The following is a 26,044-nucleotide window of genomic DNA, read 5'->3' on the forward strand; positions in this document are numbered from 1 at the left end:
CGGTCTCTATTTTGTTTGTTAGCGTCTTTTGTTCATTAGATTCCACATGTGAGTGAAGTTATATGGTGTTTGTTTTTCTCTGACTGGCTTACTTCACTTAGCAGAATGATCTCCAGCTCTAGCCATGCTGTCACAAGTGGTAAGATTTCCATCTATATTTACTGCTGAGTAGTATTCCATTGTTTCAGTGTGCCGCAGCTTTTTATCCTCTCACCTGCAGATGGGTGCTGGGACTGCTTCCCTATCTTGGCTATTGTAAATAATGCTACAATAATAGTGAACATAGGGATGCACATATTGTTTTGAATTAGTGTTTTAGGTTTCTTCAAATATATTCCCAGAAGTAGAATCACTGGGTCCTAGGGCAGTTCCATTTTTAATTTTTTGGAGTATCTCCATACTGCTTTCCACAGTGGCTGCACCAGTCTGCATTCCCACCAACAATGTACTAGGCTTCCCTTTCTCCACATCCTCGCCAGCACTCATTGTTGGTTGATTTTTTTATGGTGGCCATTCTGATGGGTGTGAGATGGTATGCCATTGTGGTTTTAATTTGCATTTCTTTGATGATTAGGGATGTTGAGCCTTTTTACATATGTCTATTTCCCAACTGTGTATCCTCTTTGGAGAAGTGTGTCTTCAGATCCTTTGTCCATTTTTTAAACTGGATTTTTTTGTTTGGTGTTGAATTTTATAAGTTCTTTATAAATGTGGGATATTACCCCTTATAAGATAAATTTCTAATTTTTTTCAAAACAGTTTTTGTTTGCCAACCATATTGACAGCTTGAGATGAGACACCAACATATACTCTATAGTTTCTTCTCTTGTCAGGTTCTGTTATCGATTCTCCTGTTACATTTTCAGCTGCTCATGCAGGGCCTTGGCCCACACCCACACTGGAGGAGGTGGAGTTCTGTAGCCCGTGGACCGTGAGCCAGAGAAGAGGCACTGGCATGGCCGGCTACCACAGTTTCTGGGGACAGATAATGGGCAGGCCAAGTGAAGTGCTCCCAGCGGAAGTGGGCGTGGGGTATGTGAGGGTCACAGGTCGCAGGCCATGGTGGGAATGGTATACTTTTTTAGAGGTTAATGAAAAGATAAATGTCATTTTTTCATTCAGGTTAACAGATGTCTCAATTCTATCCTTGGACCCTTCAACCTGAGTTTAGAGCTCTTGACCTAGCCCATAAACTCCTGGAAATAGGACTCGCGTCTGTATTGATCATTGCCATATGAGAGGGTATTGCATAAGCCTTAATGATGAATGGGATACAATTAGCAGAGACCTCACAGAATATTAGAATTTAGCAATGGACAGAACAAACATAATCTCCAGTCTCAAGAAGTAATATTAGAACAAAGAATACAAACAATTAAATAAAGTCATGTGACCCTTGCCCAGTTTTTAACTTTTCAGAACCTTAGTTTACTTATGTGTAAAATGTATAGAATCATAGTCACCATCGTTGGTTCAGTATGAGGTATGAACATAGTAGCAACAGATATGTACATACATGCATGTGTAAGTGTACATATAGGTTTGTGTTGCGTGTGTGAGAACAGTACCGACCTTCCTTCCATTTAAGTATTTGCCATTATGATGGATACAAAGGAAGTACAAGGTGCTATGACATTGCATAGCAGAAAAATATAATTTTATCTAGCGGATGAGAAATGCCTCACATTGCAAATGATGTTTCAAGCTGATACTTAAAGATTGGATGGAAGGTAGGCAATCAAAAGTGAGGGGAGGCTTTTGCTAAGGTGAAACAGAGCATGCAGTATCTCAGAGACAGTGAGGCACACAGTATTTAGAGGAAGCAAAGTTCCTCATGGCTGGAATATAGTGGGAAGGGGAGGAGGAGAGCCAAGAGTTGCAGCTTGAGAGGTAAGCATCGGCTAAGGGTAGAAACAAAACCACATGGTATTTATTTATTATGCCTTTCCCAACCTCTCACATAGATATGATAACCATAAAGTGATTAAAAAAACAACAGTTGATAAGCCAGTATTTGCATAATTGTTATGTGGATAATGTGTACCTCATTTTTGAGAAACTTTGGTGTGGGTCCAAAGGGACTCAGTTCATCTTTCTGCCTTTTTTTTTCCCTGGCACTTATACATTAAATGTAATAAAGTCTAAGTTGCTGATTATTTTGTTTTTTCTTGGTGCTTATTACATGAAAAGTTAAAATGGATGTAGAGGAGCCAAAATGTGTACACACACACACACACACACACACACCATTGGGGCAAAAGGTATTTTCGACCCGTGACATTGGCAGCTATCCCATAAGCTAAATGAATCATTGCTTATAGTTTTATAGTGAGGCTCCCCAACAAGGTGTGTGCTTGTGGGGGGTGGGGAATAGCTTCCCTACCAAGTTGGATAGATCTAATTTGTGGTTGAAAGCAATCATACAATTTTATTAATCTCCCCTCCCCATAAAGTATTATTCTCATGAAAACACAAAGTTTTTCTGTTTTATTATTTCAAACTCTAACTATTAATCCCACAAGAAGTTTGAAATAAAATTCATACTGTAGAGGTGATGACAATTGTAATTTTAAAAATACTGATTCATGCATGATGTTTTGAAAATACAACATGCATTTTTCTAAAATGACAGGTTTTTTTTTTTACTTGGTAAATAAGTTTTTTAAGAGAGTCAACTAATCTAATTCTTTACTTCCGAAAGGAAGCACTCCTCCTAAGTCAAAATTCAAGTACAGAGTCTACTCTCGGGAGAAACACACGGAGTCCCTGACTTTAAATGGGTCCATTGTGCAAAAGAAATATTTTCCTGGAAAAAACCATCTTATTAGCAAATTTTCCATAGAATCATAAGAGGCAAATTCCATTTGAGAAAGTGCATGCTGTATTGTATCATAAAGCAGATACGTAGAGCTGAGCACACAGCCTCCTTATTCCAAAAGTACAAGCAGAAGAGACAGTTTTTACCCTTAAAAGGCTGTGACAATAAGTGAAAATCAGCCAAAATTTCAGTGTGAATAATATGATGTGTGGCAAAGGAACTCCGCTCTTGGTATAGTTAGGAAAAGATTGTAATTGAAAGGATTTGCCTCTGTATGGAGGACCGAGTAGATACTGAAAGAGATTTGCAGATTCTCTGTGGGTTTTTTTTTTTTTTTTAAGGCAGCAAGAATGCTCGTTAAATGCAGAAGAACGCTGCTCTGACTCCTGCGTTTGCTCCGAGGTGTAGGTTTGCTTTGACTGACGTATCAGATAGTCAGAGTGGTTACCACACCGACGTTGTAGCAGCTGCATAATAAATGACTGAGAGAATCATGTTAGGCATACCCACCTAACCTAACTTGAATCATGCGAAAGGAGAGCTGTTGGAATTCTATTGACTTTCTGGTTCCCAGCAGTCGGCAGTAATAGAATGCTTTCAGGAAGATGACAGAATCAGGAGAAAGATGCTGTTTTGCACTATCTTGATTTGTTACAGAAGCCAACTTATTGGCATGATGGAGTGACAGGAAAAACAGCTGGCATGGAAGGTAGGATTATTAAAGCTATTGCATCATTATGAATACAATTAGAAGCTGACCATGACAAAGCATATGTTTGAACAAGCAGCTGTTGGTAGCTGGGGTTTGTTGCCGAGCTTTTCAAACTCTGCAAACAGTGTTGCTTTTACAGAATAGATTTGAAAATTTCCTTGTGCTGCGTTAGATTTTGGGGGGGTGTGCTTGCCTCCAACGTCAGGGAAACACTTCTGGGATAGAAATCAGTGTTAGAAGATTTTAAAATAAAGTAATTTTCAAGAGTCTCGGTTGCTCCAGGTAGATGATGAGAGAAAAATCTATGGGGAAATCTACCCCAGCTCAGTTATATGCAGTTTAGTTCCAAGGACTGATTGATATAATGGCATATTCAGACATCGAGATAAATAAATGTATAGAATGTTTCAATAGGTTGCAAATTGTTACACTTGGTTTCTGTTTTATAAGGAGTTTGGCTGTCAGTCTTTTCTCCTCATCAGTTTCTAGCTTTTGACATTTATTCAGTCATTCTGCATTATACGAAGGAAATACATCAATATCTCCTGCAGGGTTTTTCAACAACTCTAGCATCTGTTTCAGCTATTGAACTGTATTCACGTTTTGCCAAGTTGATGTCGACCCAGCTGGTCCATCATTTCTCGCTTGATTACTGCTCTTAATTTCTCTGTATCAGCTTGTTTCAGATAGGGCTTGGAAAGCTGTTAATGAAAATGACAGAAAATGATAAATTATTGACAATTGGAACATTTATTTATTTAGTTAGTTTGGAACGTTCGTGAGTTTTGTCTTACGTTCTTTCTTGCCTGCGTACAATTTTTAGAACCCCCTTTGATGTTTGGCAATATTTCTTTCCCACACAGTCAATGGATTCTGCTTATAAGTACTTTTAAACAAATGGAACATGAGCCTGGACTGTATTTAGCTCCAAAAATAAAGTTTGGGGGGAAAGGAGAACAATTTCAGCTTTTTGAAGAAACTGTGCATCGTTTTCCATATTCTCTCTTCATAGCTGTCATGGGAATCTAAGTATGTACTAGCCCGATATATTGAAATAATTTTTATGACCACTAGGGTAAGAAGAAAATATTCAAAGCTGTTTTTAACAAGTGCTTGTTTAAAGCAGATGACAAATAATATAGAAATAGATTTTTCTGACTATGGAAAGCATGATTGTTAACTATCTGTATAACACATAATCTTCCAGCTCTCTTCCCCGTCTCCCCAATAACCTGAGTAGCTAAATCATCCAAGTTAATAGACTATCATGTATGAACATCTACTGTGACCTTTTGGTGCACACATTATTGCCCACATGTGCTGTATCTTTTCTGTAGTAATTGTAATATCCCAGTCAGTCTGGGCAAAGAACACTACCGACTGTTATGTAACTTGCCCCCCTGAATGTTAGTCCATGTTTTCCCATTCCATATTCCTCTTAAAAATAGTGACTTGAGACAACATGTATTTTAAATAACAGTGAATCAATTAGAAACTTATGGGCTGATTATAGGGTTTGGATTCATCCAAATTAATTACTAAGTTATGTTTTGAAAAATAGTTACAGATTTTGATGAGTACTTTTTAACCTTGAAGCATACATGACTGGTTGAATAGATAATTCATACATCCAGCAAGAAACAAAAGAGTTTTCTAAATGTGTAGTTTCAGCAGCAAACATTTTTTATAATGTAGTTCAGGCAACTTCATGTTTTCCTGTCAATACTTTGGAGTACTGTGTGTTACAGGACTTCCTTCATCTCTGGGCAGCTCAGGGACTGAGAGAATTTTGCCTCCCAATGATATTCACCCATTTGTTGACTGATTGACGGAAATTGTCTGTATTTGTGCTATAGTTTAAATACAGTTCTCTTGTGTCAATTTTATTTTTCAACTTTATAACCATTCGAAGTGACAATTCAAGTCTGGGAAAACTCTTTTACATTACATCTTTAGTAGGACTCTCCTTTTGTGAATTGTCTCCTGTGAGAAAAATGTGAGCTTCCTGTTAGCCTCACACTCCTGTTACCATAGTTACTTTAAAAAGAAGGCTTTTCCTTTCAATGAAGATCGTGTAATTTAAATCAGCCACTGGACTCCCCGAACCGTGTCTTTTTGTGTTTCTTTTGTGGGTTTTTTTTTTTTTTTTACAATGAAAGGGATTTATTTTATGTTGAATTTATTGGGGTGACCCTGGTTAATAAAATTATATAGGTTTCAAGTGTGCAATTCTACATCACAGCACCTATATATTGTACTGTGTGTTCCCCACCCCAAGTCAAGTTTCCTTCCATCACCATTTATCCCCCCTCGACCCTCTCCTATCTCCCCCACCCCACTTTCCCTCTGGTCATCACCTTACTGTTGTGTGAGTTTTGGGTGTTTTTTTTCCCCTTAATCCCTTCACCTTTATCACCCAGCCCTGCAACCCCCTCCCGTCTGACAGCTGTAAGTCTGTTCTCTGTATCTGTGAGTCTATTTCTACTTTGTTTGTTATTTATTTTGTTAGATTCCAAACCGTGTTTTTTTTGCGTATAGTTCAGACTGCTCCGTTTGTGACTAGTGAGTGCTCTGCATTTGATTCCACTGATGAATGGAGAAGACAGACACTAGGTGGCACCAGCTGTTGATTATTAATGAAATCTTAAAGGCTTTGGGCCACACACCTGAACAGCAGGCATACCCTTATTGATAAATGCATTGGTAAGACTTAGAAATGCTCGCCAATCTTCCCGGCTGTGGAACATGATTAGCACACAACGTGCTGAAACTATGTCAAGTCTCCAAATCCCAGTTGCTTAATTTTGTGTTTTCTCGAGAGATTCAGGGGGGACAAATGAAGAAGAAATACATAAAAACAGAAAGAATGGGTGAAAGAGAAGTGGGACAAATGAAATGGACTATACTCATATATATTTTTCAAGTGTAAAATTATTTACTTGTATAAATCTCTGTGGCTTTTGCCCGATTCTCTACAAACCTAGATTGTCTTTCATAAGGAATTTATCCTATAAAAGCAACTATAGGAACTACTTGTCTCTTTTCGATGAAAATCTTATTCAGCATCATTACTTTTATTTTATAAATGTCCCTTAGTTTTCCATTCATGGAAGTATTATTTATTGAAAGTTCCCACTTGTGACTGAGTTGCCCACCTTGAGATGCATTGCTCTTCATCCAGAAAAATGAGCATCATTTTTTGATAGGGAGATACTATCATTTAAGAAATATGCTTTGAAATGTTTTTTTTTTCTTGAGAAGCATGGTACTTCCTATTATTCTCCAATTCTCATTCCATCTCTCTTTTAACAATCAAAAAGCAAATAAAGACAAATCTTATAAGCATGTGCACACACACCCAAAGACACATATATATGAGGGGTGATCCCCCCCAAAATGGAATTATCTTCTGGAGGGCAGGGCCCTTGTAGTGCAGGCATCCCCTGCCAGGTGAGTATTCTAGGAACCCACCTGTATCACTGGACCAGCTGGCATTGTGAGAGGCTGCGTTCAGCTTCAGTGAATTTTTTTTTGAAGACTCTTTCAACGTTTTTGCCCATTTCTTGATGGGTGATTTATGAGCGCACCTGCCCACACCGCGCTGTGTTCAGCAGTTTCTGACCAAAAATGGCATGATGCCCTCTGCCCCAACCTCCCTATTCACTGATCTCGCCCCGAGTGACGGGTTTTTTTTTGTTTCCCTGGATGGAAAAAGTCCTCACGGGGAAACATTTTGCTGATGTGGAAGTGGTGAACCAAAAAACTGGCGGAAGCACTAAAAGGTGTCCAAATCGACAAGTTCAAAAACTATTTTGAGCAGTGGAAAAAACATCTTGATAGGTGTACTGCATCAAATGGAGAGTACTTTGAAGGTGACTGAAGTTTAAACATTTAAGCATAAATACACAATTTTTTAATGAATAACTTCTGGGGTTTTTGGGGCCCAACCTCAAACATCTGAAAAAAGAATCAGTATTGTTAAAGAGACAGCCACAACAATATTTTAAATTGAACCTGGAATTGAACAAACAAAAATGGAAAATGAAAAAGAAAGCTCATAATTAGGGTGATGCAAAGATTAATTAGGGTTGTTAAAGATTAAATAACTGGTCATATGGGAAATTTGGAATTTTTTTCTGAGAGAAATAAGCGGTATTTTTCTCTCTGAGAAGGTGAGAATTCCTGAGGAAGATGGGAAGGTTTAGAATGAGGGTTAAAGTAATATAGGCCACAATTCTCTAAGGTTACATGAAGCAGTATGAGATATAGCTAGTTGTCTTAATTCCACCATGGAATGTGTCGAAGATTTGTGTAACATAGTCAAGATGGAAAAATGTTTGCTGTTTGGTATGTCTGGTAGATTAATTAAGTTGCTAAATTATTCTGCCTTTGGTTGTTAATTAATGAATCATTGTAAACCAGGAAGCAGGCCCCTCACTATGAGGTAGCTCAATCCAACTGGCTCTATCTGCCTTGGACCTAATTTTTCTTAGTGTGCTCTGTGATTCTGACCTTGGCCCTGGTTGGCCCATGAAATATTAATACCCAATATATGAAAAAAGACCAAAATAGCTTGTCTAACCAGAAAAGGGAACAAATACATTGCGTTATTAGTGTATCAAAGGGTTATAACTACCTAGAATATGCAATGAAACCAAAAAGATGAGTTTCAATAGAAATAAAGTTCTCTGTTAAGGTTCAAAATCAATCCGATGAGTATGATGTGTGAGAGGTAAAGCTTCCCAACAGGTCATCGAACTTAACGAATTTGTTGGCCATCATTTTAGTATCAGTCATAGTTTCCTATGGCATCGAAACCAAATTATACAAAGTAATGTTGTTGGACACACATCCTCTCAGGGAGGAAACAGAAAAGATTTAAAAAATGAAGAAAAAAGAATGTAGAGGAACATTAGGGAGCATGTTCAGTGTTCGGTGAAAAGTATATGGACGGTGAAAGGTGCTACAAACTACATGTGAGGGGCATAGAAGGTACTAGAAAAGGGAAAATCAAAGAATGTTGGAAAGAATAAGAATAAACAAATGAAGCTTACTTCAAATATTAGAGGAGCTGTAATGTAAAAGAGGGATGAGACTCAGAACGTCTCTTGTAGTGAAGGAAAACATTCTTCCAGTTCATTGTATATCGGAGAATCGATTGCTTTGTGAGATGCCTGTACTCCTTGTACTCAGTGCTGGGAATGGAATAATTGAAGATGGTCCAGATAATTTCTAATTTTAGGAATCTGTGAGTCTAATCAATTCATGAAAAGAAATATTCCCCTTTTCATACATTTCTTCAAGTGACCTCTGGAGCTCTCCAGGCTAGGAGTGAGCAAATGATGGGTTATGCGACACGCCTCTTTCTGTTTGGCCAGCCAGCTAGGAATGGTGTTTCCATTGCCAAATGATTTTTTTAAAAGAAATAATATTGTGACACATTGAAATTTCAATGTATGTGTCTATTTATAAAGTTTTGCTGGGGAATAGCCATACCTATTTGTATGCATATTATTTTTGACAGTTTTCATGATAACACAGCAGTTAAGTAGTCATGACAGAGACCATATGGTCCACGTAGCCAAAAATATTTCCTGTCAGGCCTTGGGTAGTAAAAGTTCGCTGACCTCATCTCTAGACTCTTCAAAGGACTTATCTGTTTGCTCATTGAATCAAGTATTTAGAACAAGCTAGGTCACAATTAAATACCAGTTGAAGACCATCAGCAGAAATTGTGACCACCCATAGAATTTCAGTACTGCAGACTTTGAAAAGTGGTTCAAACATACAGTGTAGGAGTTTATCATGGGGGTATTTTAGCTGTTCGTCTATTGAGAGATGTTTACATCCTAAGGAGTGTTTATTATTTAATGTCTCTAAAAGAAAATTTGAAGTCTGCAATCACTGATGTTACAATATCTGTTTTGCCTAAACCCACTGATTTTGCTGAACTTACCTAAGATTCCATTATTTTTTATTGTTACTGTGTAGTTATTGTGTGATTTCAGCAGACTTGCAGAAAGTGCAGAAGTCATTGGGAAACAAGGCAAAGTGAGTAAAAATCATTTCTTGCTCCTACCCGTTTCTCTCTTCATAAGTGTCTGAAGTCTCTAAGCAGCTTTTGCTTTATACACTTCCAGAGAGTTGCTCACCTTTTAGAAACAGATGGGGGTGTTCTTGATAAAAATATGGTCCAGAGGGGATCAAAGAATAACAAAATTCTGGAACAGTTGACACTGTTAGTATATGATTGATTAAAAGGCTAGACTTAAAAGTTAGCAGTGAAATATTTGAGATAGTTCTCTGAACACATGTGTATGAGAAGGGGTTATTTTTCAAATCATAAGGAAAACCATGATTAGATTCTAAGCATACTATTAAAGGAGTCTGGTTTTACCATCATATGTGACATTCTCCATAATTATGACACTAAAATCCCCGGATTTTTTTTTTCTAGGGAAGGATGCCATTTCCACTCACTGGTAGCATTGGGCATTCCTGTAACACCTATAGGGTTCTTATTTTATTTCCATGAGGATGTAACTGGGCAGCTATCTTGTGATGCCTGTCTCTATGGTAACAGATACAAGGATGAAGGGTCTGAAGGAAATTCCTTCCTTATGATTTAGGAATAGAGAGCAATGAGGGAGACTCCCTGAGGAGAGGGGTAAAGCTCTGAGGGAAGGCAAAAGAGGCAATTGAGAAAAAACTGCCATGAGGGAACTGTTGGGTGTGTGGAAATGATTTTATTATTTTATCTGCGAATGAAATGAAAATCAATGTGCTGAGTAAACCTTTTATAAAAAGTTTTAAAAAATATTGTTTTTCAACCATCCAGTCAATTTTATGTAATTGTAGTCACATAGATCTTCTCCTTAGTTGGCTTGCTTTTCACTTTGCAGATAGAGATTGCTTCTTGCCTGAAATTGATAAGAAGAGGGCTTCTAACCCCTGGCAAATTTAGTTCTTCTTCTTGCTCTCAAAGATCTTGATCTTTTAGAGGACTTTTCTTTTCTTGATTCCAAGGGTAAGAATACTGAGCTCTGGTCGACATTCCCCATAATCACTAAATTTCTCAGGGGACTAATGAAGGTACATTGTTCTTCCAAGATATTCTTTTTAGTTCTATTTCTAGTAAAGACACGTAATAAGTAAAACAAGCATACTTCTTATTGGAAAATTGAGCGAATTTTAGAGTGTGTTAGGTAAGATTTTGTGGTTTTCCATGTTTTCCTTGTTTCTTTTATTAAAATAATAAAAGCAAACAAGAAAATCCAGATGTTTAAAAAGATTTGACTTTCCATTTATTTCCCTTGTTCCTTATCTTTTAGTACACAAAATAAAAACTCAGCGTCTTTAAATTGTTTGCGGAAGGAAATAAATATAACTCTCCTTTCCCTTTGGTTTAAAGTATATATTCACGGTGTTATCAGATAGCCAATAGTATTTAAAATATTGGTGCATTTATATGTCCTTCAGGAAGATAAAATACAGAAAGAGCTGGCTATCTTACTGTGAAACTCTTATACAGACCTTAACACAGTGCTGGGGTTTTGTTTATCCTGATGTCTTCATGTAGTATATGGGTAGGGGCACAGGAAAAAATAAACAATGGCAAGTGAGCAAAAATTCGTAACATGAAGAAAAATTAAGATTTGGGGGAGTAAAAATAGATACATTTGAAATGATATTTTTATAAGATCAAATTAATGCATATTTAACATATGTAAAGTAACCTCTTTGCAGGCATAGTGCTTGAAGCTTTTTAAAGGCTTTGTCTTTTTATGGTTTATTTTCTGACCTCAAGAAATTCATAGATTCTCTGCACAGATATAGCTTTCCAGAGATTTAATCCACTCTATGTAGATATTAGTAAAAGATAAGACTATGTCTTCAGGACTCATTCACACTGTCTTTAAATTAAATGGAAAAAAAAAATAGACTTAGCTGTAATGTTGTAGTAGCTTCTTTGATAATTTTGAAAACCGAAGTTTTTGAAAGAAAACCTTGTTTATAAACTCTCTACGTCTTCAACCATAAACAGTACTTGCGAAATCAAGTGAGGTTCTGAAGGAAGCAAGGCTACTTTTAAATATTAAACATCGACATGGACTTTGGAAAGCCGACTTCAATTTTAAAAGCAAGACATTTCCACTATATGTCTAGCATGACTGGCCTCCAGAAAACGTTCCACTTCCTTGGGGTTTGGGCTTACAGAATCCAGAGTGCACTGAGATTAATCACGTGCACTGAGATTAATCACTACCCGTACATACTTGAACATAAATGGTGCCTATCGCCATTCCCAAAGGAAAATTGCCATTACCTGGCAATCCAGAGACCAACGCAAACAACTGAGAAGAACAAGCGGGGAAAGGACACTTAGGAGTATCAGTCTACTCTGGTTGTGGCATTGTTACAACTGATTATTGTGCTCCCAGGGCAACACATGTCAAGGACCATCCTATGCTGAGTTTACTAGCACAGCTTCCTCTTTTACATATTACAGGTGGAAGGATGCATTAGAGAAACAGTAAGCTGAATTATGGAAAGTGGTGCAAATGTGAACCTGAAATGTTATAGGTTTCAGGCAAATGGTGGTATTTATGTTCTGTGACAACTATAAAAAGGAGGAGATTAGCACAATACTCTCAAAATCCATTCTTGTTGTTGCAAATGGCAGTATTTAATCTTTTCTTTCTTATGGCTGAGTAGTATTCCATTGTATATGTATGAGTATGTGGCACATCTTCTTTATGCGATCATCTGTCAAAGGGTACTTTGGTTGTTTCCATGTCTTGGCCCCTGTGAATCATGTATCACAGAAATGTACACTTGAAGCCTATAATAGTTTCAATAATCAATGCCACCGTAATAAATTTAATTTTAAAAAAGTAAAGGAGGAAATTGAGTAAACAGCTACCTGTGATGGTAATGTGGAAACGTTAATATGGTGAGCAAGAATCTCAACTTTATATCCTTTTGGCTGCTGACCCACTCATGGGCTGACTACTCCCGTAGCCATGGTGACCAGAAGCAGACCCCTTTCTCCATTTGGTCATCCAGAACAGGATTAGAGCCCACCAACTAAAATGACTGGTTGTTTCTGCTGCTTTCCATTCATCCAATACATATTTATGGATAGATGATATCCGGCTCTGTGCTAGAGCAGGGTGATTAAGATGTGATCCCTGAGGAATTTCCAGATGAATGTGTTTTATGTGGATAGGAAAGGAGAAATATCTACAGTGACAGCTTACCAAGGACAGCACAGCTGAGAGTCCAGATAGAAAAGCCAGCTTGGGAATGAGCTGGAGGCTTCCGGGGATCATAGTTTGTGTGATGGGAGAGAACTGGCAAGTCTATGAAAGAGCAAAATGATAGCGGAAGGGAAAGAACGTGGACTGAAGGGAAAATGGTTAGGCATCTAGGTACAGTGAGAAGTATCATATCTCTGGACTTTCATGTGAAATGACTAGGCATTTGCCTACCAGCCATTGTTCATCTTCATTGAAATCAGATCTAGAATGAAGGGGTTTGGACTGTTGTAAAAGGCAACTGCAGACAATGAGATAGAACAGTTTCAAACCCATGCGAGTGTGGCCATGCAAACTTTCTCTTAGGAGGATTTAAAAAAAAATAAGTACGTCTCTTAACAATTTATGTACGTCTATCCCTGGGAAATCTTTCCAACGCTATCTTTAGAGAAATTTTCATGTTATTTTATCTTGGTGCATATCTATCTTTAATTAGAAGCTGCCCCAAAACATTGCCCACATATTTAAATTAATCACAGAATTAGAGCTCAGAGATTACAAAGGGGGGCTAAAAGAATGGCATTCTATATGGGATATGCCTGATGCTACAGAGAGCTGGAACATGAGGAAAGTGTGTTAAATAAGCAGAAAAATTTCATCCAACTTCAACAGCATCCGATTCATTTGTTCTGCAGCTTTGCCTCTGACTCCTAGGAACTTCAAAATATACAGGTTGATGTTTTCATTTGAAATAGACAATATGCAAGGTATTGTCTGAACAATTGCATTGTCTAGATTGCCTCCCTCTTCCCTCCCTCCCTATCTTTCCCTTCCTTCTCCCCTCTTACCTCCTTCCTTTCCCGTTTCCTCTCTCCCCTCTTCTTACCTATGTACATGTGTGTATGTACGCATGCGTGCACATCTCTGACTCTCTGAAGTAATTTATATACAGGCTAAAGGCAAGGAAATTTTCCTCCCAACATTCATTATTGGAGTAATTTTCCTTTGTAGGTAAAAGCAATTCTGTCTGGCTTAGTTTTTAAAACTCTTTCTAAAAATATAACAAATACATAAAAGTTTACTAATCAATAAGTATACAACACAGCGAATTGTATTTATTTTTTGAAGGGTTTTAAATGAAATTTTATTTTATTTATTTTTATTTTAAAATTCAGTGTTTTATGTAAAAGCTTAATCTTTAGTTAAACTGGTAACATCATTGAGTTCTATTTTCCCCACTACTTCCCTCCCCATCCCCCCCACCTCCCACCCTCGATCCCACCCCATTTGGCTTTGTCCATCTGTCCTTTTATACATGTTCTTTGATAACCCTCCCCCCTTTTCCCCTTGTTACCCCCTCCCACCTCCCCTCTGGCTACTGTTAGTTTGATCTTTATTTCAGCGTCTCTGGTTCTATTTTGCTTGCTTATTTATAACACGATGAATTTTAACCAAGTGAACACATCCTAGTGAATACTCAAGGTAAGAAAATATTACCCATATCCCCAAACTCCACTCTTAGCCTTCTCAGTCAAGAATCCCCCAAAGATAAGCCCCAAACTGACTTCTAACCCAGCATCGATTACGATACACCATTGCTGAACCTTATTTCGTTGGGAATATACAATATAGATCCTGTTGTGTCTGATTTCTGTTTCTCAACATGGTGTTTCGAGATCCATCTCTTCTGTTGCTCGCAGTTGTGGCTCAGTCATCTTCGTTGTGGTTTGTCTGTCATTGGATGAATATACCACAGTTTGCTTACCCCGGTCTAGTCTTGATGGACATGTGGATTGATTCCATTTGGGGCCTCTACAATTAATGCTACTCTGAACATTTTTGCAGCTTTTGCATGTATACATGCACAGCTCTCATGCGAATACCAAGAAGTAGAATGACTGGGTCGCAGAATAGCCAGGTACCCACTTTTCGTTGAGAATGCCAGGGAGTTTTTTAAAAGTAGGTAAACAAACTTACTTACCATCCCTATGTGAAAGTTCGGGATATTTTTGTCAATGCTTAGTATTACCAGTGTTTAATTTTAGCCACCTTGCAGTCTGGCTGTAGTATCTCATTGTGTTTTTTAATTCAAGTTTTTCTAATGACTGTTGAGTTGACTAATGACTCATGACTCTTTATATGTGTTGGTCGTGTGGATGTTATCTTTAGTAACTCTCATCCTTATTTTTCTATGGAGGTGTGCCTATTTTTTAATTGACATGGAAGGGTTCATTATTTTTCCTGGATATGAACATTGTGTTTATTATGTATATATTGCAAACATCTAGGGAGATATATTTTATAGAAGCCTAGAATTTAAAGCTCAGACACCCTTAAAGAATACTTAGTATAGTTTCCTACTTTCACAGATAAGTTCACTTACTACTTACTAGTTATTAGTAAGACCAGAAATAGAACAGAAGTCTCTTAACACTAAAGTAATGACCTTTTCTGTTAAACTGCATGTTGAGTCTTTATTTCCTTCTAATGTGGTGACTCAAACTCCTTGTCTGTCTGGAGAGGCCAAGTAATTTATGGCAGAGTATCAGAATGGAAAATAAGAGTCATACATGATTGATCTCATCGATGCTCTGAACAATGATATCCCCGACTAACCAGCTGTTGTATGGCATGGCCATGCACAATTTCAGTTTACAGTTTTCTTTTGGTTTCAGATTTATTTTTGTCTTCTATAACTTTATTATTACATTCAGCTTCTTCTCATATTTATTCTTGGTACTTCAATCTCCCCATTCCACATTTGGTTCAAATTGAAGACAGTCCAGTTTTTCTTTAGTGGATTCATAAGAGTATTCATTTTCTAATATTTTTTCTTTCATCAACCAGGAGTAAATTTAGGTCACAAAACATAATTACTAATATAGTAATACATACTGTTTATTTTCTTTTTACATTCCAGATGCCGTACTACATACTTTTCATGCATTATTTTACATATTTTGAACAACACTAAAATATGTTTTATTATCCTCATTTTATTGGTCTATAAATCAAGCTTCAGTGAGTTTAAGCTACTTGTGAGACACAGGGAAATTGAACCAGATTTATCAGAGTTCAAATATCAAACACTTTGCATGATTTCACTCCACTTGCTTGGGAGCAAACATATTTAGCAATAGAGATGTGAGTTACTACCTGCTTTTAGTACTTCTGCTGTAAGTCTTAGTGATGATGTTCATTTGTTCTGATAGCACTTAAGAATTCCATTTTTGTATCCTTTTTCAGAGTGGTAATGAGACCACTCACTTTTATGGTATGAACTTTATTCATTTTATTGACAATAGTGAAGGTTTTTTAAAAGTATATTTTATTGGTTATGTTATTACAGTTATCCCATTTTTTCTCCCCTTTATTCCCCTCTGCCCTGTACCCCCCTCGCACCAGCATTCCCCCACCCTTAGTTCATGTCCATGGGCCATACATATAAGTTCTTTGGCTTCTCCATTTCCTATACTATTCTTAACCTCCCCCTGTCTATTTTGTACCTACCATTTATGCTTCTTATTCCCTGTACCTTTTCCCCCATTGTCCCTACTCCCCCTCCCCATTGATAACCCTTCCATGTGAACTCCATTTGTGTGATTTCTGAGAAGATGTATGGCAAGGAGACAGTTGGAGGACTGGGTGGGGGAGGCTGCAGCTGATGGAGCCAGCCCTCCCACATTTGTATGCACATAAACCAGGAAGAACAACTGGGGAGTGAGACAGAACGTGCAACCTAGGGCTCCAGCACAGGAAAAGAAAGCCTCAAAACCTCTGGCTATAAAAACCTGTGGGGGATTGTGGTAGCAGCTTCACAAGAGAGTTCACTGGAGAGACCCACAGGGTCATAGAATGTACACAAGCTCATCTACCCAGGAATCAGCACCAGAAGGGCCCAATTTGCTGGTGGGTATCAGAGGAAGTGACTGCAAGCAGGGCAAGAGCCCAGCAAGTGGAGTTGTGCCCTCTCTGACCCCACCACAATGCAGTGATGTGGGTTGTTCCACCCTGGTGAACACCTAAGGCTCCACCTCTTACTATGTAACAGGTGCACCAAGACAAAGAAATATGGCCCAAATGAAAGAACAGATCAAAACTCCAAAAAATAGAACTAGGTGATGAAGAGATAGGCATCCTATTATATGCAGAGTTCAAAACACTGGTAATCAGGATGCTCACAGAAATGATGGAGTATGGTCGCAAAATAGAGGAAAAAGTGAAGGCTATGAAAGTGAAAGAAATGAAAATGCATAGGGAACCAACAGTGAAGGGAAGGAAACCGGGACTCAAATCAACAGTTTGGCCCAGAAGGAAGAAGTAAACATTCAACCAGAACAGAATGAAGAAACAAGAATTCAAAAAGATGAGGAGAGGCTTAGGAATCTCTGGGACAACTTTAAATATTATGATATCTGAATCATAAGGGTGACAGAAGGAGAAGAGGAAAAGCAAGAAATTGAAAATTTATTTTAAAAAATAATGAAGGAGAACATTCCCAATCTAGCGAAAGAAGTGGACATGAAAGTCCAGGAAGCTCAGAGAGTCCCAAAGAAGTTGGACCCAAGGAGGAACACACCAAGACACATCATAATTACATTACCCAAGATTGCAGGTAAGGAGAGAATCTTAAAGCAACAAGAGAAAAGCAGAGACTTTTCTAAGGAGGAGTCCCATAAGACTATCAGCTGTTTTATCAAAAGAAGCCTTGCAGGCAAGAAGGGGCTGGAAAGAAATCTTCCAAGTCATGAAAGGCAAGGACCTACATCCAAGATAATTCTATCCAGCAAAGCTTTCATTTAGAATGGAAGGGCAGATAAAGTGCTTGCCAGATAAGGTGAAGTTAAAGGAGTTCCTCATCATCAAGCCCTTATTACATGAGATGTTAAAGGGACTTATCTAAAAACTAGAAGAAGGTCAAAACTATGAACAGTAAAATGACAACAAACATCAACAACTAAAACTAAAAACAAAAACAAAAACAAACTAAGCAAACAACTAGAACAGGAACAGAGGCACAGAAATAGAGATCACATAGAGTGTTATCAGTGGGGAGGGGGAATGGGGGAAAAGGTACAGGGAATAAGAAGCATAATAGGTAGGTACAAAATAGACAGGGGGAGGTTAAAAATAGAATGGGAAATGGAGAAGCCAAAGAACTTATATGTATGACCCATGGACATGAACTAAGCGGGGTGGGTTATGCTGGTGGGAGGGTGGTATGGCACAGAGGGGAATAACGGGGAGAAAAAAGTGGGACAACCATAATAGCATAATCAATAAAATATATTTTTAAAAAAGAAAATCATGGCCTTCACCAACCCAGGTGTACTGTGTATGCATCATGCTTATTGAAAGTATGCCTGAAATTAAAAGCATATATCTAATTCCATTTCCCCACTGAGTTGCCATTAGAAAATGAGAACTACTTTCTAAGGAATATGAGGTTAGAAAGTAGGAGATATACAATGCCAGCAATGGGAAAGCAGAGCTGACATGTGATTGGTTTACAGCCTAAATCTCAGGTCCACATCTGGACTGTCTGCCAAAACACAGGTTCCCCACAGCTGCAAGGAGAGTAAGAAAGAATTCAATGGATGTGTCCAATGAGATGAGCTGTTTACACCCTGCTTGCTCTAATACACAGCTTTGTGCTCTCAGGGAGTAATAAAGATGTGAACACATTTAGTTCTTTTATAATCTCCTAAATCATCTCTGCGGAGGGAAAATCTCAAAGATGCATAAATTTATAGAAAATTGGTTCCAAAATTTATCCCTTCTTTAAAATCACAGTTTTCTACGATAGGAAGACACATGCCAGGAGCTATGCATATTTAATTATTTATTTTGATGCTTTTTGTAGAAATTCTATTCATTCATTATACACAGTCCTTTTCATACATAGGGAAATGTAATGCAGTGTGTTTGAAAAACACCTTGAGGCTTGCAGAATCCAGTTGTGTGCACATTACAGTATTAATTTATTAGAGAATGAAGCAATCATTTGTAGGATTATAGTAGCCAAAGCAGACATCTTTTATTACGTTTCAAGAAAATCAAATATCATGACTACATTTACAAAATGTAAATACATTGACACTTGTTGCATAATTCGTAAGTAAGCACATTAACCCTGGGCACAACAAGTAGTTGGGTGAAAGGGAGGTGGGGGTATAACCATAATCTCTAGTGAGGATGCATTCAAAACCTGTAATTGCACGTTAAAGGAGTACATTACAGTTGATTGCTTGTTTTTCTTTTCCATTTTTAAGAAAATAATGGCATGCTGACATTTGCTTATGCCCAAATGAATGAAGAAAACAGTTTTGAATTTTTGAATGTAGCGAAGATAGAGAATAAGTGCTGGTCTAAATGCAAGGGGGGAATCCAAAAAAACAATTTATTTATAAAAAAAATGTACTTATTCTTACATGTTTAAACTTCAGTGATCTTCAAAGTACTCTCCCTTTGATGCAATACCCCTATCCAGACGTTTTCGTTTTTCTCCCACTGCTCAAAATGGTTTTTGAACTCGTTGATTTGGATGCCTTTTCATGCTTCTGTCTTTTTTGTTTGTTTGTTTGTTTCACGTCTTCCACATCAGCAAAATGTTTGCCTTTGAGGACCTTTATTCATCAGGGAAGCAAAAAAGAGTTGCTGGGGCAAGATTAGGTGAATAGGGAGGGTGGGGCACAGGGGTCATGCTGTTTTTGGCCAAAAATTGCTGAACACTCAGCATGGCGTGGGCAGGTGGATACCATTTTTATCGAAAACATATTTTATTTTATTTATTTACTTTGGCACAGAGTCCTTCCATTGGTCTGACCAGCATGACTAATCGGGGGCCTGGGCAGAACTGCACTCTCTCTCTTGGCTCCCATTTTCCCCATCCTGGGAGTTCATGACAACCCCTGGGGAGAGGAGAGGAGTGTTTTGGGCATGGATAGCAGGCAGAGCCAGGAGAAAAAATACAGGGTTGGGATTTGAAAGAGACTCACGGTGATGTAGAAAACATAGAGTATCCAGATCATGCAGATAAAACATCCATGAGGTAAAACAGAGGCCATTTCCCCTCACCCTGCCCCTTGGCCTTGCCAGGAATGAGAGGGGTCAGGAGGGAAAGCTTCCATAGAGGCTTCCGGTTGTGCCCTTCCTGCCACCTGCAGCCCCGGATGTTGTCCTTGGTTTCCTTCACGCTGCGCTCCAGGTAGGACTTTTTCCATTCCAGTTCTTTAATTTCTTCTTCGGCTACTTTCTGTTCTGTAACAGCTGACTGTGAATTCAATGGAGAGGAATTAAAGGAAATAACTTTATAATATTATCAACACAAGTTATCTGTTGTGACATCACAACATCTTTGGACTGAAAAACAAGCATTCTTCCTAACACCTTTATACATGTTAGTCTCATGTATCAAAGTCATAATCTCTGTATCTGTAAAATGTGCATGCTTTATTGTTCTGTCTAGCCGTTCGGTCTGTATGTCTGCAAGCTTTACTTTCTGTTGCTTGTCAGTCACTTTGGCTTGAAGCTCCGCGAGGCCTTCTTCAACTCCACATCCCCAAGCGCCGCTATCTTGGCTCACTTTCTGCACCTGCCTTTAAAAATTCAGAAACATTTTTTAAATGTGAAATGGAACCTGCCCTGAAGGTTGAGGAAATTTGTATGCATTGAATCTCATTCCCATACAACTACAATGTAATTAGTAATAAATTAGCTAATGTTATAATTAAGATTATAGAAATTTGATTCAAAACACACTGTCATCTCAACCAAATTGTTTGAAATTTTATTTCATTCAATCGAAAGAAATTACAATGAAATACTTCTAAAAATCCATGAAAAATTACTAATTCCATATAAGATGACTTTGGTGCCTTTCTGTCTGTTACAGGAAATCACCTTTCCCATATTTGCCTTAACTTAGTACTATAATTCAAGTCTTTGCCTCAGGGTTTCCATTTGATTTTGACTTACCTGATAGTGTCCCAGAGACAAGGTCATTGGGAATTGCTGTTGTGAGAAGTGATTTAAAATACCCCATGTGTCTCATCACTCAGGTGAGACGACAAATTCTCCTAGTGCAGAGGTGGGAAACACAAGGCCCGTGGGCCGAACCCGGCCCTTCACCTTGTTTTATCCGGCCCGACACCTTGTTTCTACCTTGCTGCAGCACCGAACTCTTATTTAACTGTTAAGGAGTAGTTACATGTATATAGTCCTAAATTACATTCGGCCCTTTGAAGGCAACCATGAGGCTGATGTGGCCCCTGGTGAAAATGAGTTTGACATCCCTGTCCTAGAAGTACTGAGTGGTGTTGAGCCTTAGTTGATGACAGTGACAGCATGCTCATCACACGACACTGTACTGGTTTATTCTAGTCTCAGGCTCACATACCCACATCTTTACTGTGCCTCCTGGGGTCACCACTGAAATAAATTATTTGCACTCAAATCCTTTTCTCAGAATCTACTTCTGGGGAAACCGAACTCAAGAGAACATTCTGTTATAAATAGTTTTGCCTCTAATTATTTATACTTTTTGTTAGAAAAGTGTATTAGGGGAGATAGTAAATGCAATTATCAGAAGATACATTGGTCTGGGAATGGAGGAAACCGTTGGAAGTGAGACATCAGTTTTACCACACTGTGACTTTGTAGTAGTCATCACCGTATTGGGCTTTTCCTTTGCAAATGAAATATTAAAGCACCAGATCACATATGGTTAAAGGAAAGGCAGAAATGAATAGGAAGGATAAACCCTGCCATCGTATCACATGTAGTAGCTGAAAGTGTTTGGGGAGGAAAGTCACACTCAGAGGATGTGTGACTCCTGTGCTTTGTCTCTGCGCTGTCCCTTCGCCCTCATTCCTGCTGTTGTGGCCATTGCCCCTTACGTCACGGTAAAACAACACATCAGTGTTGGAAAAGGTATAGAATTTATAAAGGAAATCATTTTGAAGTATTACAGCACGTGATATCTGTGTCCTCCTTTGTTCGTGCCTGACTTAGAGAAAAGCTTTCACTGAAATTTTATAAGCAATAAGTCATATAGCTCCTATTATTTTCCTACAGGAATGTTTTCATGTCTCCATGCAATATCTGAGAGGTGCAGGAAAGGCTTCTGATGCTGCCACATGCAATATTGAGTGGCTTTTTTTAACTTTAATTTTATTGTTGACACTATTGCAGATGTCCTCATTTTCACCCCATTTGCCTACCTCTATTCAGTCGGTCCCTATCCCCCACTTCCCTCTGCCCATCTTCACACCGTTGTCCGTGTCTATGCGTCCCGCACAAATATTCTTTGGCTAATCCCTTCACCTCCTTTCTTCCAGTCCCCCTCTTCCCTCTCCCATCTGACAGCTGTCGGTCTGTTCCGTGTGTCCATGCCTCTGTTTCTATTTTGTTTTTCAGTTTATCATATTTATTCGATTCCACATATAAGTGAGATCATATGGTATTTGTCTTCTTAGGAGTGGTTTATTTGACTTAACATAATAATCTGCTGGTCCATTCATGCTGTTGCAAAAAGTATGATTTCCTTTTTTTTACAGTCATTTGGTATTCCATTGTATAGATACATACCAAGCTTTTTGATCCACTCATCTACTGACAGGCACTTAGGCTGCTTCCAGCTTTTGGATATTGTAAATAACACTGCAGTGAACATAGGGGTGCGTATATTCTTGCAAATTACTGTTTCAGAATTGTTAGGATATATTCCCAAAATGGGATCACTGGGTCAAAAGGCAGTTCCATTTTTAATTTTCTGAGGAAATTCCACACTGCTTTCCACAGTGGCTGCACCAGTCTGCATTCCCACCAACAGTGCACGAGGGTTTTCTTTTAATTCCATAAAGGCTTTAATTCCATACAGGCCACACAGGCTAATTCCAAACTGATCTCTCACCCATTCATCAAGCTGTAAGTTACTACATGTGCATATGGAAAACTGTGAAATATACATTTTACCCATCTCATTCTAATTATTATTTATGGAGGGCCTATAACTGACCCCAAGCAGTGCTTCATCTTAGTGGGAATATTACAATATAATTAGCTGGGGAAATGGAAAGGACAAAGAAACCATTATTAACATTTAAGTCAACTAGTCAGAGTTTCATAGCGGGAAAAGGCTGACAGTGTTCTTATTATCTGAGCGCAGGTCCCATTTTCTTATAAATGTTGTTTTCCCTGTGATTCACTTTTGTTCTGCCTACAATGGTGTTAGGAAAGGTGATGATGATGATGATGAAGGTGATAATGATGATGATTCGTCATCATTGATAACTGTAATAGAATGTACTAAGCACTAGAAAAAATGACAGATAAATCTCATGGGAGTTCAGAGCAAGGCCAGGAAGACTCGGAATCTCTGCTTGAGTATGTGTGCGTGTCGGGGCGGTGCAACTCAAGTCAGTGAATGGAGTTTAGTCACATTTCTGCACGCATCACTTTTATGATTCTGTTCATTATTACATTTCTGATGATGCATGTATTGATACTGTTTATGATATTTCATCATAAAATAACTCATCAAATAACATATTATAAGCTATGTTAATGTGTTAGCAGTGTTCTGTTGATAACAAAAGCATGTTAATGAGAGAAACGTTAGATTTTGGAAGAAAGGCCAATTCTCTAATTCTTGAGGGAATATAATCATCAAGACTGGGGATGTGAGTGTGTATACATCTAATTTTTAAAAGCTTATAAAACTATTTTTTAAAGTTTTAAATTGTAAGTTATCTAATCAAATATATACAGGGTCCAGCAGAAGTAAGGCCTGCCTGAGTGTGTTTGGTAGGGTAATAATATGGGTGTAATAATTTATAGTTTTAATGTGAACATTTCACCTAAAATGCCAGTATGCTTGAGTGTGATATCATTATGTTACAGAATGGCATGCTTATGATTTTGTAATAAAAGATTTTGTAATAAAAAGGGGTGTTACTTGTGCCAGGCCCTACACACCCCCCTCCACACACACACACACTTTGTTTCAGAAGAACTGGTATGTTCAGAAAACTTTACTTCTCTGGAAACAATTTTCTTGAATTCATGTCATCATATGTATACCAATCAATCTCTATATAATCTATAGAAAATCTATATATCTAATATAAACATATAGGTTGAGCCATATGAAATGGCTGATAGTTGACCATTTTTGACCCCCAAATGGCAATTGCTTATCGTTCTAAGGAATAGTTCTCTGAGGGTGCTGGTTCAGTGGGGTGAGAAGGTACTGCGCTAGCACCGTATCACTGCACTTCAGCACAGTGAGGCCAAGATAAGTGAAACATGATGAAAATTTTGGAAAATTGACTAATGATTTTGTAATACAAAATCTATGTGCTCCCTTACTGAAATCTGGAACGGGGAAATGTTCTCTTCTGTAACAATGTTATTGATCCTCCATTGTCTTTATATGAGAAATGGTCTGGACTGTGAAGAAACAGACAACTGGGGAGTTAACTATGGATATAAATTTTTCTGTATTTAAACAAATTTACCTAACTTTAAATCAAATAAGCTTGGCTGAAACCAAGCAGACTCCTTTCCTACTGAGACAATGGACTCTATTAAGTTCTGTGTCTGCCTAGACAACATTGTAATTAATTTGGAAAATGCCACTTAGTATGCTTTTAAACCAACAGACTAATGGAAGGAGGATTGACATAAAATATAATCCTTAATTTGAGGAGGAAAAACAGTTTTAACTGTAATCATCCATTTTTAAGTATAAGTAAATAGCATATATATTATTAAATTATAGATGCAACATGTTTGATTATATGGGGATTTACAAATGGAATTATTAATTTACTATGCCATATTTAGGGGAAATATTACTGTTCAGGGAATTTGTTACCTTAAAAAGTGCTATTCTCACCCTGGCTAGTGTGGCTCAGTGGATCGAGCACTAGCCTGCGAACTACAGGGTCGCTGGTTCGATTCCCAGTCAGGGCACATGCCTGGGTTGCGGACCAGGTCCCCAGTTGTGCGCACATGAGAAGCAACAACACATCGATGTTTCTTTCCTTCTATATCTCTATCCCTTCCCCTGTGTCTAAGAATAAGTAAAATAAAAAGTGCTATTTTCTAAGATATTAGTGTAGGAATAAAATAAGAATAAAATTCATAATTCCTGCTATTAAAATATTGCAGTATTTGCAGTGTGAAAGTGTTTTATATATGATAATATACACTTAATGATTAAAATCTAAAGACTTCCTTTGGCCCGCCTTCTTTCAGAGCCTGGATTCTGGTAATGGAGCGCAATAGCCACTTTAAGAATGATTAGAACACTTAATCTTTTCAAATCCGTACCAAGAGTTTTTAATAGTGACGTTCAACACCACACGTAAGAAGAAAAACATCTCAAAATGTATGCATTAGGTACTTTGTCCTTTACTGCTAGAAGGAGTCAAGGAGCTGGAAATTTAAATTTTTAGATAATCTTCAATATTTTTAAAAAGTCAGGTAAAATCAAAATTTTATTTACAATTGTTGCAAAGAAAATCAAATATTTAGGTACAAATCTAACAAATTAGGATGTGCATCCTGAAAATGATCAAATGCTGTGGAAAGAAATCAGGGCATAAATAATTGCAGAGACATACCACGTTCATAGATTAGAAGACACAACCTAGAGAAGATATGTCGATTCTCTCCAAATTGATCTACAGATTTAATGCTTGAAAATGTGTGGGAGGAGTCACTCCACTCGATGTTAAGACATACTCTCTAGGTACATGAATCCACACAGTGTGATCAGTGTGATTTTATTGGTGTAAGCAACACACAGATCAGTGGGACTGAATGAAGAACTCAGAAATAGACAAAAACCAATATGCTCAGCTGACTTTTGACAAGGGCCTAAAAGCGAGTCATTGGAGGAAAGATTTCATGTTGAACCCATGGTGCTGGAGCCAGTGGACGTACATAGGCAGAAAAGTGACCTTCACCTGCACCTCACACCTAATTCAAACGTTAACTCCACGTGCATCCTGTGAATCATGAAAATGTACGACTTTCAGGAGGAATAGGGTAGACTCTTTGGCATAAAAGGATTGGTGAAGCATTTGTGGACTTGACACTGAAAGCACAATTCATAAAAGTAAATATTGAGACATTGGACCTCATCAAAATCAAAAAACATTTTCTATGTGAAAGAGCCCACTTAAGAGGATGAAAAATAAAGCCACAGAATGGGAGAATGCATAGGGAAACCATGTATCTGAGAAAATA

The 26,044-nt window shown here is 38.0% G+C and overlaps 1 protein-coding gene across 1 annotated transcript in view; it reads left to right on the forward strand.

Annotated features, from left to right (window-relative positions):
• Window positions 1-3,412: 3,412 nt before the first annotated feature.
• DMD (dystrophin) overlaps window positions 3,413-26,044 on the forward strand; it is a 1,965,474-nt gene continuing 1,942,842 nt past the window's right edge. The window contains exon 1 of the mRNA XM_053917632.1: window positions 3,413-3,527. Within this exon, the coding sequence (XP_053773607.1) occupies window positions 3,521-3,527 (7 nt within the window). The 5' untranslated portion in view covers window positions 3,413-3,520. The remainder of the gene's footprint in view (window positions 3,528-26,044) is intronic.

Source organism: Desmodus rotundus, chromosome X (genome assembly GCF_022682495.2).
Source record: "Desmodus rotundus isolate HL8 chromosome X, HLdesRot8A.1, whole genome shotgun sequence".
Lineage (NCBI taxonomy): Eukaryota > Metazoa > Chordata > Mammalia > Chiroptera > Phyllostomidae > Desmodus > Desmodus rotundus.